Source organism: Lolium rigidum, chromosome 6 (assembly GCF_022539505.1).
Source record: "Lolium rigidum isolate FL_2022 chromosome 6, APGP_CSIRO_Lrig_0.1, whole genome shotgun sequence".
Classification (NCBI taxonomy): domain Eukaryota; kingdom Viridiplantae; phylum Streptophyta; class Magnoliopsida; order Poales; family Poaceae; genus Lolium; species Lolium rigidum.
Genome location: NC_061513.1, coordinates 96,284,571 through 96,300,064, shown reverse-complemented (window position 1 = coordinate 96,300,064; position 15,494 = coordinate 96,284,571). Strand labels below are relative to the sequence as shown.

General features: G+C 43.9%; 1 protein-coding gene across 1 annotated transcript; it reads left to right on the top strand.

The window, feature by feature from the left end:
- The first annotated feature begins 10,207 nt into the window (after nt 1-10,207).
- Nucleotides 10,208-12,961, top strand: LOC124668209 (disease resistance protein RPM1-like). Its single transcript, XM_047205380.1, has one exon. The coding sequence runs from the start codon at nt 10,208-10,210 to the stop codon at nt 12,959-12,961; it is 2,754 nt and encodes a 917-aa protein (XP_047061336.1).
- The last annotated feature ends 2,533 nt before the right edge of the window (nt 12,962-15,494 follow it).

Below are 15,494 nucleotides of genomic sequence, written 5' to 3'. Positions count from 1 at the left end.
GGAGACGAGATCTTTCACCACCGTGGGGTCCGGCAAGGCGACCCCTTGTCCCCCATGCTTTTCGTGCTGGTGATGGAAATTTTCCAACTGATTGTCGTACTTCCCTGTATGCCGATGATACGGTCGTCTTCATCAAGCCCACCAGCTCTGACTGTGCAACCTTCAGAGACCTCCTGCAGCTTTTTGGCTCGCAAGAACTGGGCTGCACACTAACTTCCTCAAAAGCTCTGCTACCCCAATCCGCTGTAGCGCCGAGGAACGGCAGGTCATTGCTGAACTGCCCGGTCAAGGATTTTCCGATACCTTACCTAGGTGTTCCCCTGTCCATCTGGAAGCTCCGGCCCAAGACTTGCAACCTCTCATCGACAACCTGCACGGCAAACTCTCTGGCTGGCGCGCCGGTCTTCTCTCCAAGGGCGACAGGCTAGTGCTCATCAAATCTATCCTGGCAGCAACTCCTATACACATTATGCTTGCCACTGACCTGCCTAAGGCGATCTGTGAAGCAATCATCAAATGCCAACGCACTTTCTTCTGGGCTAATGGTCGTAATGTCAGTGGAGGCAATTATGCCGTGGCCTGGAACGATATTTGTCGACCAAGGAGGCCTAGGTGTTCTGGACATCAAGCGCATGAGTTGGGCACTCAGGGCTAGGTGGCAAATGGCTACGTCGATCTGACACAACAAAACCCTGTTCTGGACCGACAGATGGATCGACAAACAATGCATTCCCGACATTGCTCCTGAGGTTTTGGTCGTTGTCAAAAAACCAGGAAGGTGGCTGCAGCGCTACCTGGCAGCGCTTGGATCAAGGACATCTTTGCAGCCCTTTCTGCTGACGGGATTATACAGTTTCTACACTTGGTCGACATCCTTCAGACTATGCAGCTCTCTCCAGACACTCCAGACGTTTTGATCTGGCACCTGACGGAGTCCGGAGAATACTCCTCTAAATCTGCTTATAGGGCTCTCTTCGAAGGGACGGTGACCTCACCCCATCATGGTGCCATCTGGAGGTGTTGGGCTCCCCTTAAGTGCAGAATTTTTTCTTGGCTCGCATCCCTGGACAGATGTTGGACCAATCATCGGAGACAGAGACATGGCCTCACCACTGACGATACCTGCGCTCTATGTGATCAAGACACCGAGTCGATTGCACATCTCATGGTCCAATGCTCCTTCTCCCAGCAAATATGGTTTGACATCTGCACTAGCCTCAACCTCCCAACCTGCATGCCAAACCAAACAGCTGAGTTCAGTGAGTGGTTCGCGACAGCCACTGCCAATGCCCAACCCGACACACAAAAAGGAGCCAAATCCAGCATCATACTCACCATGTGGAGGCTATGGAAAACCAGGAATGACGCTGTCTTCAACAACGTCGCACCCAACAGGCAGTATGCCGTTCAGTCCATCCTTGAGGAGGCTAAATCCTGGTCGTTAGCTGGTGCAAGAGCGCTGCGCCGCTTGCCGTTACATGCTAGGCCTCCTGACTCTCTCGTAGTTGATTTAGGTGCTTAGGTTAACAAAGTTAGCCTGTATGGTGCAAGAGCGCTGCACCGCTTGCCGTTACATGCTAGGCCTCCTGACTCTCTCGTAGTTGAGTTAGCTGCTTACGTTAACAAAGTTAGCCTGTATAGTTCTTTTTCTTTTTCTTCTTGTTTTCTTGGCTCTTGCCTTTTGTACATCTGGTTTGCTCCCGTCCTCTTGACGGCTTCTTCTAATATATAATGACACATGCTTTGGCATGTGTTCGAGAAAAAAAAACAAGATGAAAGATGGCATTTTATTCTAAACCTGGCCAGAATGTCCCTCTTTGCATGGGTCCATCTTTATTTTCTCTCTCTTGTTATCTTTTATCTCCAATGTCTTAATTTTGTTGGGGGCCAACAGGAGTAGTAGCTACACAGCAGCCTACTGCACTTAAGCACTCACCAAGCAAACGAGACTGAGAGGCTTTTGGGACTCAAAGGTATAAAGAAGAAACCATGGGTTAGAGACCAAATTTATAGTCATTAGCAAGCATGTAGGCAATAATTCTCAACCCATTCCTGTTTGATTTGGCTGTGGTTGTCAGTTCAAGAATGATAAACTAGATTGGGTTTGAGCATCATTAACTTGAATTTTAACCATGCAGATTCTTTACCTTTTTATGGCTTCAGCAACAAGAACTGTTTTGATGGTTTTACATTCAAAAACAACACAAGGAGGTCACGGTAATCTCATGTAACCCATTCAAAGGCAGGTACACCACCCTTCAGTTTTTTATTTTATTTTTTATTTTGCTATATTAGGTTGTTTTTAGTCTTCCTCCTTCAGTTAAAAAATACCATATGACTTGTATTGCGAATTCTTCTAGCTAGCACCAACCAAGAGCACAATGAGGATATTTTTTCATGAAAAAGGATGAGTCTAAGAACTTTCTGATTCATTTCTAGCTACCACCTGTCGCGCGCCCCGGCGACCGCCGCGCGCCCTGGCCACCGCCGCCCCCACCACCTACAGCGCGCCCCGGCGACCGCCGCCCCCACCACCTGCAGCACGCAGGGCTTCCGCCGCCCCACCTCCCGCCTCCCGCGCCAAGCTCCTCCGGCGGCGCCCCAACCAGATCGAGTTCTGCAGATGTGAAAATTAAAAAAATCTCTAGAGTACAAAAAATCAGGAAGTTCACATCTACAAGACTCAGTAGTTCACATATGCAGAATTTGGATGTTCACATACACGAAATTTGTAAGTTTAGAAAATTCTCCAGATTTCAAAAAATCAGGAAATTCACATCTACAAAACTTGGAAGTTCACACTCGCAAAAAATTCAGAAGTTCAGAAATTTTATCTAGAGTTTAAAAAATGGGAAGTTCACATCCGCCAGAAATTTAGAAGTTCACTTTCGCATATTGGTGAAGTTCACTTTCGCCGAATTCAGAAGTTCAGAAGGCAGCTGCATCACTAAACATGAAAAATCAGAAGTTCACTTCGAACGCAAATAGAAGTTCACATTATTTTTGGAAGTTCACTTTGAACAAAAGACAAACACAACTCTGAAGTTCAATTCGAACATGTGGAAGTTCGCAAAATATTTTCAGAAGTTCACTTGCCACCATCGGGAAGTTCACTTACCTCCGTTTGAAATTTCACTCTTCGTATAGAAGTTCATATTTGAAAATGGAAGTTCACTCCTTACAATGTTGAGGTCCGTCTGGAAGTTCAGATGTAGATAAGGGGAAGTTCAGATCTGTATCCAGAGAAAGTGCAGATGCGACGATAGTTCGCTATATTTTCTGAAGTTCACTTCAAACTAGACTAAAATTTCGGAAGTTTGCCCTGTACAATATTGAAGTCCGTCGGGAAGTTCAGATTCAGGGGAGAAGAAGTTCACATCCACAGAAGTTCGCTATAATTTTATTACATGCCTGAAACTTTTATACCGCGATCGGGAGTTCACTAACAGATATAAGGAAGTTCACTTCTATATTCGAGCACCTCATACACTCTGTTTTTCTGGACGGAAATCATACGCACAGAAATCGTCCGTACAACCACCGATTGCTCAAATCGACCAACTCAACGTACAATTAGCACTAATATAACTCTACTAATACTCCAACATATCGCAATGCCACACCTAATCAATCTAGATGAGCCAATTTCGAAATGTTCTTGTGTCGGCGTTATCTTCACTTTTATGTATTTCTGAAATTAAACTAAAACCATTTAGAATTTGGAAAAACATTCAACATGAAAAAGATTCGCCTAATCAATATCTTTTCAACGCAATATCATTTGGAACATTCCGATAAGTGGTTCGGAAATAAGCCCCAAAAAACAGTTCGAAAAACCGAGAAGTGTTCTTCATGAAAAAGGTGCGCCTAGTCAGCACCTTTCCAACGGCATATCATAGGCATCATTCCGATAAACGGTTTGAAAACTGGAACCCCAAAACTGTACATAAATAGAGAAATCCGCGAAAACGTTGTTTTGTATATTTCAAATTAGTTTTAATCCCGCCGCCAGCCAGGCCCCCCACTACCGGCCTTGCTCCGGCTGCCGCAGGCCTGGATTAGCGCCGCCGGCCTTGCAGCATCCACTCCCGTGAAGCCCCCCAATCGCCGCCGCTCGAAGCACCCTGCGCCGCCGGACGAAGCTCACCTGCGCTGCTGCCTGAAGCCCCTCGGCGCCGTGGCCTGAGCTCTCCCCGCGTCGCCACCGAATAACCCCGGCGCCGCCTCCCGGAGAGCCCCAAAAGCTGCCGCCCAGAGCCCTACTGTGCGGCTACCTTTTTAGCCCACACGCGGCCGCTAGCCGCCATGGCGGCCTCACCTACTCCAGCGCGCAGACGCTACCCCCGCTCTGAAGCTGCATCACCTGCGCGCATGCGTGAGTGCTCTCAGAAGGATGTGCGAGCACCTGACCTCCCTTGCATCTCTCTTTGTTGTCGGCTTGTCCATACAGTAGCAGTTCAGCACTTCAGTGGTTCACGAGGTGAAGCAGAAAACAATTTGATGCATGAAAAAAGGAATCGAGCCATTACGCTACGCCTGCAGCTGGAGCAGACGTTTGTTCTATACTTTGATTGTTTTTCTTTTCATATTAGTGCCCGTTTCAAGTCTTTCTCTGTAAGTTCTAAATCTGGTTAAAACATAGAGGTATTTGCGATGTGTAGCTGTTTGAGTTTATGCCTCGAAGGAGATTTTTTTCTATTTGCCGAGTATGTGCCGATGCTCCAGCATTTCTTCTTTCCCCTCGCTACTAAGCAAGTACGTATCTGGCCTTAGTGCAGTACAGGCAGTAGTTTTCAGAAAGTTCACATTCCATCAAACAGCACAAATAAAAATTATTTTTTATTCCTACTTGTTCAGTTTGTGGCACTGAACCTAAAACGGCTCTCTATGCGATGGAAATGTGCAATAAAGCAAAATCGCTTTGCCCATGCATAACAAAGAAGTAGTCACTCCCGCGGGACAAATATTTAGCTACTTTAGATATGATGATTGGGTCCTAATCTCGGTTCAGTGAGTATGCATTCCTCCATGAATTGAAAAATATTTATAAAATGGTCTAGAGTTTGATTAATTTGTTTCGAACTAATTTGAAGTATGCTTGAATTTTGTGTGCAAAGTACAAAGAATGCACTCCCTTTTTAAAAGACAGTGTCCTTGGTCACTTCATTTGTTTTCTGTGTGACTTCCCCACATAAAACTGAACCTAGCTTAAATCGTGGAGAAGTAGAACCGAGTGAATAAGGCATTACAACAATGTGGTCGGACATTTACATGTTGAAAAATATAAGATGATTGAAATATCGGTCAAGGCTCCCGCAAACGGATGCTTTACCTTGTCGTCAACCCCTGCTCTGTTGGTCCATATTTTAGGATGATTTTAGGCAGCGGTACCTTGATAGATTTTTCCTTCGCTATCCGTGATAGATTGATAGAATATGCAGTTCAACCTTCACAGGAAGGCAGTTCAACATTAACGGACAAGCAGCTCAACCTTGCAGGTAGGTTGTTCAACATTTCATAAAAATCGCGCCGGCATCCCGGGGCGCCCGATACTCCCTCCAGCTCCTGCACGCCGGCAGGGCAGCCCTTCCTCTGGCACTTGACCTCGTCTTCCCCCTCCCACCGCCTCGGCCGTGCAAACCTTGTTCTTCCACGGCTGCTGCCATGTCTCCTCTCATCGACGACCAACGATGTCGGTCGTCCATCCCCATTGGATAGAGACAGCGACGTCGACTGCCGACGGGGAAATAGGACCGGCACTACCGTCCCTCATCCTCCCTGCAGCGCCCTCTTCCTCCTACACTATTTTGCTTCATTCAGTAGTACAAGAAAGTTCAGAAAAGAAGTGTACTGGGTTATAAAGCAGAAGCACAAATATTATAGTGCATGGCCAGATGAAAAAAATCAGAGTAAACCAGCTAGCTAAGAAGTGTGACGCCCCCACGATGTTTGTGTTTATTCCTCAATGGACGGAGTGTGGCCTCGTTGTGTAATTCCTAATGGGAAGTATATTTGATATTTTTGTGAAGTACACGGTTCGATGGTACTCCGGAGGGGGGAGAGAGGGAGCCATGGGGCGCACACGAGTTACTCGCTAGTTAAGAACGTAGCAATGCTGACATCGCGCTGAACAAAAAAAGATAAATAATTAAATAATTGTCTAGTGCAAAGCGCAAAAACTAAATACAAAGAAATACACAAACTTCATTTTCAAGAAAAGTACACATCCCATCGTTAGTCCATGAAAATAAATGTTTGTACCAAATCTATCCAACAGAAATTATAAATGTTTGTCAAAAAGTACAAGGAAAAATTAGTAAGGCCGTCGAGAAGTACAAGGAAAAATTAGTAAGGCCATCGAGAAGTACAAATAATTAAACCTAGGAAGTAAAAAAACACATATGAAGTGTAAGAAAAAATAATAAAATTGTACACCAAAATTATAAAATTCATCCATACGGAATAATAATAAAATCATCTTCAAAAAAACTATCCGATGGTAAGTACATACAAGGACGATGGAAAGTACAAGTGTTCACTCCCGGTAAGTACATATAGTACTGATGGGAATTACATGGGTTAAAAAAACTATTCGACACGAGCAGTACAACCACTTATTATAGGAAGCACAAATAACCCGATAAAATCCAAATGTACAAAAAAAATCTCGTAATCCACGAGGTAGTTCAAATACTAGACTATGAGAAGTACAACCATTCGACATTAGCAGGACAACCACTTACTATAGAAAGTAAAAGAAAATCGACAAAATCCAAATGTAGAAAAAACAAAATAATCCCATCATCCGCGAGGAAGTTCATATATTTGATGACGAGAAGTACAACCATTCGACATGAGCAGTACAACAACTTAATATAGGAAGTACAAGAAAACGAGTAAAAAACAAAATGTAGAAAAACAAAATATTCCCATCATCCGCGAGGAAGTACAAGCAACGATCACAATAAGTACAACCATTCGACACGAGCAAGTACAACCACTATCTGCGTGGAAGTACAAGCGGTGCTTGGAGAAGTTCAATGGGAGACTATAGGAAGTACATGCAATACGAAAGCACAAAGTATCCAAAGAAGATCCCCCAAATAATTTCACATAGAAACGTTGGGAAGTCCAAACATTAAGATTCGGTAGCAGAATCTCTTAAATAGAGCATAGGGACAATCTAAATTATCATTCCAAAACACATATGTTTAGTTTTAGTAAAACACACTAATATCAAAACATTTCTGGGAAGTACAACCACGAAGGCCAAGAAGTACAAGGGTATGTCGCTGGAAGTTCAGATGCGCGTGGTTGTGCTGAGAATTTTATGGGGCCCTGGACCTCAAATGGACACTATACGAGAAACTTATAGTTGTTTTACTGAACACTTTCGTGAAACAACGCCAAGAAGTACAACCATTCGACATAGGTAGTACACCCACTTAATGTTGGAAGTACAAGAAAACCGACAAAATCCACATGTAGAAAAAACAAAATAATACCACCACCCGCGAGGAAGTTCAAATACTTGAGTACGATAAGTACAACTTTCCTACATAAGCAGTACACCCTCTTAATACAGGAAGTACGAGAAATACAACAAAATCTAAATGTAGAAAAAACAAAATAATACCACCACCCACAAGTAAGTTCAAATACTTGCTTATGAGAAGTACAACCATTCGACATAAGCAGTACACCCACTTAATATAGAAAGTACAAGAAAACCGACAAAATCTAAATATAGAAAAACAAAATAATACCACAACCCCGTGAGGAAGCTCAAATACTTGAATACAAGAAGTACAACCATTCGACATAAGCAGTACACACACTTAGTATAGGAAGTATAAGAAAACTAGCAAAATCCAAATGTCGAAAAAACAAACCGATTACATCATCCGCGGGAAGTACAAGCAGTGATTTCGAGAAGTACAAGCATAGACTACATGAAGTACAGGCGGTAATTACAGTAACTACAAGGTGTCCAAAGAAAATACAGGAATTATAGCTGTTTTACTGAACACTTTCATGAAACCGCACCGAGAAGTACAATCGTATTGCCTGATAAGTACAAGTTCATGTCGAGGGAAGTTCAGCGCTCTGTTTTTACGGGGCGGAAATCTATTGTGCAAATCTCGTCGATTTGATCATCAACCACTTCAATCATTGTCACCAAAAGCTTTATATGGTAGAGTATATGTCTAATTTCATTACCTACAACATTTACAACAAATAAATGGATCTAAGTCATCAAATTCAAACCATTATCCCACAAAATATACCGGAAACATGATTTCAAAACTTCTAAAATTAGTTTTAAACCGTTTGGATTTGGCAAAAATGGTAAATACAAAAAATATGCGCCATTTTGTCAGCTTTCCAACCGTATATCATTTCCATTGTTTAAATATTCCGAATGGAAATCGCGGGGAAATCATTTGGTGCCCGTCACATAAACCGGGCGGACAGTAATTCGAGTTATTCTCTTAAACTGTAAGGAATTAGAGAATATAATTGGAATAAGAAAGTTGCGCCTAGTCCATAGCTTTCCAACGCCATATCATTTGCATCATTCCGACAAACGGTTGAAAAAATTCATCCAAATTACTGTCCGCTCGTTTTTGAGTACGTTCGAATTTCGGTATTTTCAAAATTGTTCAAAAACTGTGAGGATTTTGAAAAAACTTAAAACATGAAAAAGTTGCGCAATTTCATTATCTTTCCAACCGTATATCATTTGCACAGTTTGGATAAGCGGTTCGAAAATCGAACTAAAAGTTCGTTTTCTGGCCATATAGAAGCGTTTTCCTATTTTCAAAATTAAATTTAAACCGTGCAAAATCTGTGAAAAGTGTGAACATGAAAAAGTTGCGGTTTTTCATTATCTATCCAACGGTGGATCATTTGCATAGTTCCGACAAATGGTTGAGAAACTTGTGGTATAATCAGTACATCTGAAGAAAACGGGAAGTTCAGGAAAGTTCGACAGAAAGTTGAACCCTGTTATCCGGGAAGTACAACCTTGTGTCCAGGAAAGTACAAGTCGGTGCTCAGAATATTATTCTGCAACCGGTTGCAGAATAGTGCTGTATATATATATATATATATATATATAGTGTTGAGGCACAACTCACGCATGCATGAAAAATGCCATTAGTGACATGCCATTCATACTAGGTAAATGCCCATCAAATCCCGCACTTTTACAAGAAAGTTTGCAAAAACTTGAGAACTTTCCTTCATTAAAGACAGTACCATTATGACTGCCATATCAACAAATAAAGTGTCACACAAACCTAAAAGCCATATTATGTGAGAACTGGTCCTTTCCATTCGAGCTAGACTTGTTTCTCTCTCTTTTAGGTTAAAAGCTGGTAAAAATATCCCCTTAGAGACTCTGGCTTGACTCCCTTTTTTTTTTGACCTGCGCCTGTATAGCCCATCTATATATCCATCCCCGTTCTCCTCTCCCCTCCACCTTCGCCACCCACCCAATTTCATGTTGCAAAGTTGCAGATTAGGTCCCAATTCAGGGAGGAAGGGTAACATAGGAGATATGGGTAAAAATACTGAATCGTGGCTCTTCAGCCAGAATTCAACGACCACCTTTTTTAGCATTAATCTTGTTTTTGCGCATGCAATGAGAGGCAGAAGCATGGAAATATCAGGAGCTTTTCTCACTGTCAATTGCACCGTTATTCTTTTATGAACTCTTAACTTGTAACTAGAAAAGGAAAAACATGACTATTTTAAAATATTTGATTATAGGGGTTGATTACCTGCTTTCGCTTACATAAAAATCCAACATTTACTGCATTAATAGCCAATGCTAGAAAGGCTAAATAGTACTTTTTATTTTGCTTTTTTTAGATAAATGGAAGATGCACAAAGCCAATGGTCCTACTAAGGTTGGGTGCACGAGTTTACCACAATCCTCATTGAAAAAATATGTGTACTTTGTCACATGAACATATATTGTATGGCTACATTCAGCACAAAAGTAATACATGAGTTTTTATAAGTTTTGACCGTAGGGGTCGATAACTTGTCCCTTACATTCTACTACGTTATTGGCAATTTGTTTTCCAATGCTTCAGTTCCCTTACCGCAATGTACCTTCCTTTTGCAGATTATGTTGTAAAATAAATCTGAAGACACTACTCAACAACTGTGCAACCTAGCGTCATCAAAGTCAAATCAAATGGCTGAGCCAGTGATTCTTTCAGCGGTGATAAAGATTGGTGTTGCTCTAGGGAGTGAAGCACTAAATCAGGCTAGCTCGCGGTTACAGAAGTTCAGTACACAGCTAACAGAGCTTCAGGGAAGCATGGGTCGGATCAGAAGGGAGCTCAGGCTAATGCATGGATTTCTTTGCCGAGTGGACGTACGGAATAGGAAAAATCTGACCTATGCAATATGGGTTCAAGAGTTGAGAATGCTTGCCCATGGGATTGAGGACATGGTGGATGATTATTTGCATCTTGTAGGTCATAACCATGATAGTGGATGGGGTACATATCTGAAGAAAAGATTCAAGCGACCAAATGTGTTGCTTTCTTTGAACAGGATAGCTTCATTGGTTAAGGAAGTAGAGGTTAATCTTGTGCACATGTTCAAGGCTAAAGATCGGTGGGTTTCAACCCCAAGCCCTGGGAATTCCACAGACTCAAGTTACATTGTTGAGACATCCCAACAACTCGTAAGCATTTCAAGTTCCCTTAACGAAGATGATCTTGTGGGGGTGGATAAAAATAGAGAACAGCTCGAGCAGTTGTTGGCAGGTGATGATTTGGAACGCTCTGTGATAGCACTGCATGGAATGGGAGGACTTGGTAAAACAGCTTTGGCTGCAAATGTCTACAATAAGGAGAAAGAAAAGTTTGAATGCCATGCCTGGGTCTCCATCTCTCAAACTTACTCCACAAAAGATGTTCTGAAATGTCTAATTACTGAATTGTACAAAGGGGGAAATAGCACACCAGGTAACATGGATCATATGAACACTGCAGACCTTCAAGATAAATTGAAGACATTCTTAGAGGGCAAGAAGTATCTGATTGTATTGGATGATGTTTGGGCTCCAGAAGCTGTGACTGACCTATTTGGAGCACTTGTTCAAAATCAAGAGAAGAGTCGAGTACTTGTGACAACACGCATTGATGGTGTAGCTAACCATGCTTTGCAAGACCGGAGAATAACACTTGAAGCTCTGTCAAAAGATGACTCATGGGAACTCCTCTGTAAGATGGGGTTTTCGAGAGATACAAATCATAAATGCCCCATTGAACTGATAGAATCAGCACAGGAAATTGTTACCAAGTGTAAAGGCATACCTCTTGCAATTGTCGCCGTTGCCAGGCTCCTCTTCGTGCGCGACAAGACCAGAGAGGAATTCAAGCGAATATGTGACCAGCTCGAGTGGGAGCTAGTTAACAATCCAAGCATGGAACATGTCAGGAATATCCTTTACTTGAGCTTCATGTACCTTCCTACACACTTGAAAAGTTGTTTACTGTATTGCAGCTTATTTCCGGAGGACTACCTTTTCAAAAGAAAAAAACTTGCACGGTTATGGACAGCAGAGGGATTCATCGAGGAGAGGGGTGCAAGCACATTAGAAGAAGTGGCAGAAGGATATATGAACGAGTTGGTTCACAGAAACATGCTACAACTTGTTGAAAGGAACTCATTTGGCAGGATAAGGAGATTAAAAATGCATGATATCTTACGTGAGTTGGCCCTTGATTTGTGTCAGAATGATTCATTTGGTGTGATATACGATGAACAAAAATGTGGGGGGTCCCTTGAGAAGGACGGGCGTCGGCTGGCAGTGCACAAAATAGCGAAGGACATTGGACAATCAGTTCCAAACATACACCAGCTTCGGTCCATCATTGCATTGGACACTAGCATGTCATCTTTCACTCTACTACCTCTTTTATACGAGAAGTCAAGATACATGACAGTGCTCGAATTAAGCGGTTTAAGTATTGAGAAGATTCCAGATGCTATTGGGGATCTCTTCAATCTCCGCCATTTGGGTCTGCGTGATTCAAAAGTCAAGATGCTCCCGAAGTCTGTTGAGAAACTTTCAAATTTGTTGACCCTTGACCTTCATGACTCTGGCGTACATGAGTTGCCTAGTGGGATTGTGAAACTGAAGAAGCTTAGGCACTTATTTGCTCAAAAATTGAATGATCCATCTGGTAGAGTTCTCTGGTCATTAAGTGGTGTAACCATCCGCAAGGGTCTTGGTAACCTAACTAACCTGCATACACTGCAAGCGTTGGAAGTACAGGATGAATCTATCAAAGAACTTGGTGAGTTGAGGCAAATGAGAAGCTTGAGGTTATTGAATGTGAAGAGAATCCACTGTGAACGCCTTTGTGAATCTCTAGTTCAGATGCACTTTTTATCCACCCTAGAAGTGAATGCAAGTGATGGGAATGAGGTTCTCCGACTGAATGCCCTCCCGTCAAATCTACAAAAGCTAAGTCTGAGAGGAAAATTAGTCGATGAGGCTTTAGAAGAGTCTCCTTTCTTCCACGCCCTAGGTCAAAACTTGTACTGGTTGGGTCTAGATTTCTCGCGGCTGATAGAAGATCCACTGCCATCCCTTTCTCAATTGACAAATTTGACGGAGCTGTTTTTTACCGAAGCATACATTGGAAAGCAGCTGGTCTTTCGCAAAGCGTGGTTCCCAAACCTGAAGACTCTGCAGTTAATGGACCTGCCACGTCTGGAGCGGCTAGAGATAGAGGAAGGTGCTATGGAGGCTCTGAACAAATTATTCCTAGTCAATCTCAACAGCATGACTGACATCCCATCTGGCATTGAGTTACTCTTGACCCTCCATTATGTATGCTTCTACGAAATCACCCTAGACTTTTTGACATTGCTGCGCCAATGTTCTAGAATTGGTGGTATGCGGTTCTGGCACAGTCTTCGTGATTGACTGCTGCTGATCCATAGAAGTGCATGTAAGTCACTCAACTGTCAACTATTATTTACACTAGTGCCTCATTTCCTCATGCATATTGCTAGTTTAAACATGTGTTGATGAGAGTGGTTGGCTATATATATCAGCCAGAGGAAGTAATTAAAATTGTTAACACCACACTAGTCTCACAGATCGATTACTGAAGAAATGAGCTTACACGCCATGGATTCAACATGTTCTAGCCATTAGAGAGGAAGAAGAGGAATACGGGAGGAAGAAGATAGGAGGCCGAAGCCGTTCCGTTCCAAGCCGCCTTCTTCGCTGTTGGCTGCTTGATCTTTATAGCACTTCTCCGATGCTGCTGGCCCATCCCCATACCAACAAGCCTACTGATGTTGTGGCCCATGGTAGTAGCAGACGTAGTTGCTAACAAAAATGTCTGTCTGATGTTTCAGGACTCCTGCCGCTGGCTCTTCTTGATTCGACTACTGCATCTCATGTTCTACTGTAATCCATGCTTCGCTCTTCATGTTAAAATAACAACTATACTACTATTGGTGTGCTTGTGCAGTGTGTTTATATACATTACTTAATATAACGTGGCACTTGCTGTAAGATTGCCATTGGGTTATGGTTTGATACTACCCACACTTTAAATTCCACATTGCTTCTCTCAATTGCAGTGATGTTCAGCGTGCCCGTGATCTGTCTACTATGACATTTTTCCTATGTATTTCAGATGTATTTGTACTTACACGGTGAAGTAATTGTAACCGTGTACGTCCCACCACTATGGCATGTGATTTCACAATTCTCAGATATTGTCAACTTGTCATATGTATATGGCCACTGCCTTTAGTTGTTGTAAGTGTATACCCATAGTTGAGATCCTTGAAACTGTATCAGCTTATTGTTATCTGTCACACGAAATTTGTAGGATTAAATCCTATGAAAATTCTCCCCACTGACTCAATTCAATAACATGATGCATATATTTAAATTTAAAAGTCAAACTTGGTTAGCATTCCTGGAATTAAGAATCATCACCCATCTGCATCTGAATTTCCTGTGATGGGGCACATGCTCATTATCTTCTTGGACGATTAGATGGTGGGCATTCGTTTTCAAGTTTCACTGACGGAGACGCATGTTGACACGTTCGATTTTTATTCATGGAGGTCGTGACGTGTGTGCGTGAGATGATGAAGATGAAGTGATATAAGGGTGTGTTCGGTTGTAGCACCAAGTGGAATGGAATGGGATGGTGACATTCCACAGGAATAGAATGTCACGGTTCCATCTCATTCCTGTGTTCGGTTGCACAAAATCTGATGGAATGGAATGGTTTGCCTAATTTAGAATTAATAAAAAAATTAACACTAATTTAGAATTAGCAATTAAATTAGTACTAATCTAGGGATTAGATTGCAGATAAGGCACTGCGGCCGCTCGACTGGGAGGGCGCCGCTGCTGGTCGTGAGTCGTGACCTCGGAGGAGAGGCCGGAATCGTTGCCCTCCGGCGCTCCGGCTCAAATCCAAGATCGCCGGCGATCTGTCTCAGCGCCATGGAGCCCGGCCGCCCCGTGCTCGTCCTCTCCAACGCACGGCCGGAGCAGGACGACGCCCGCCGCTCCAGGATGCGCGCCTCCTGGCGGGGCTCCGCCGGCCGGCGACCTTGGAGGAGGGCGGCGAGCTCGCACGGCCGGAGCAGGACGACGCCCGCCGCCGCCTCCGTCGCGCATGGCCGCCGCCGCCCCTGCCCCGCCGCCGCCTGGCCGCCGAAGGAGGAGAGGGCCATCTTGGCCGCCGAAGGAGGAGAGGGCCGTCCTGGTCGCCACGGCCCCGCGTTGCTCCGCCACCGCGTGCCTGGCCCGGCCTGCTGGCCGCCGTCGCCGCCTGCCCCGCAGTGAGGGAGACACGTGAGAGAGAGGTTAGCACAGGGGAGAGAAAGGGATTAGCACGCAGATCGAGACATTCCACCTCGTCCGGCCGATTTGCCCGGACGGGTTCGTTCCGCATCTGGGCGGAATATTCCCTTTCGAGGAACGGTTCCATTCCACCTTATCCCTGAACCGAACGCGAGAATGGCTCCGAGGAATGAAATGGTTCCATTCCATTCCACCTAATTCTACAACCGAACAGACCCTAAGATTGGGCGGACCTTACCTAGCAAAGACGATCAGAGAATGACTAGAGTAGCCTCCACGCCTCGTTTGTTCGAAATAGAAATTTACATACATTGACGAATATATGCCCTTGATGACTGTCATATTCAGATTCAGAGGTGAGGCCCATGCTATCCTCTAAACTCCAGTCCAGGACCATGTGGATCCAACCTCTGTGATGTAGCTACTCACCGACTGGCCGTCTGGCCATCGCCAGCTCTCCCGCATTGGCCGCCGAACATGCCGCCACGATCGACCACGATAGACACACCCATGACCCATCGATGAGCACGACAGCGACCGAAGAGGACGGCCCAGGGAAATTGCTGTGCAAGCCAAATCGGAAAATTTGCCATTTCAGTGGACGCACCCAGGTTCAGGT

Excerpts from the sequence above, each read along its gene's own strand:
- LOC124668209 (XM_047205380.1), top strand. The coding sequence starts at position 10,208 with ATGGCTGAGCCAGTGATTCTTTCAGCGGTGATAAAGATTGGTGTTGCT.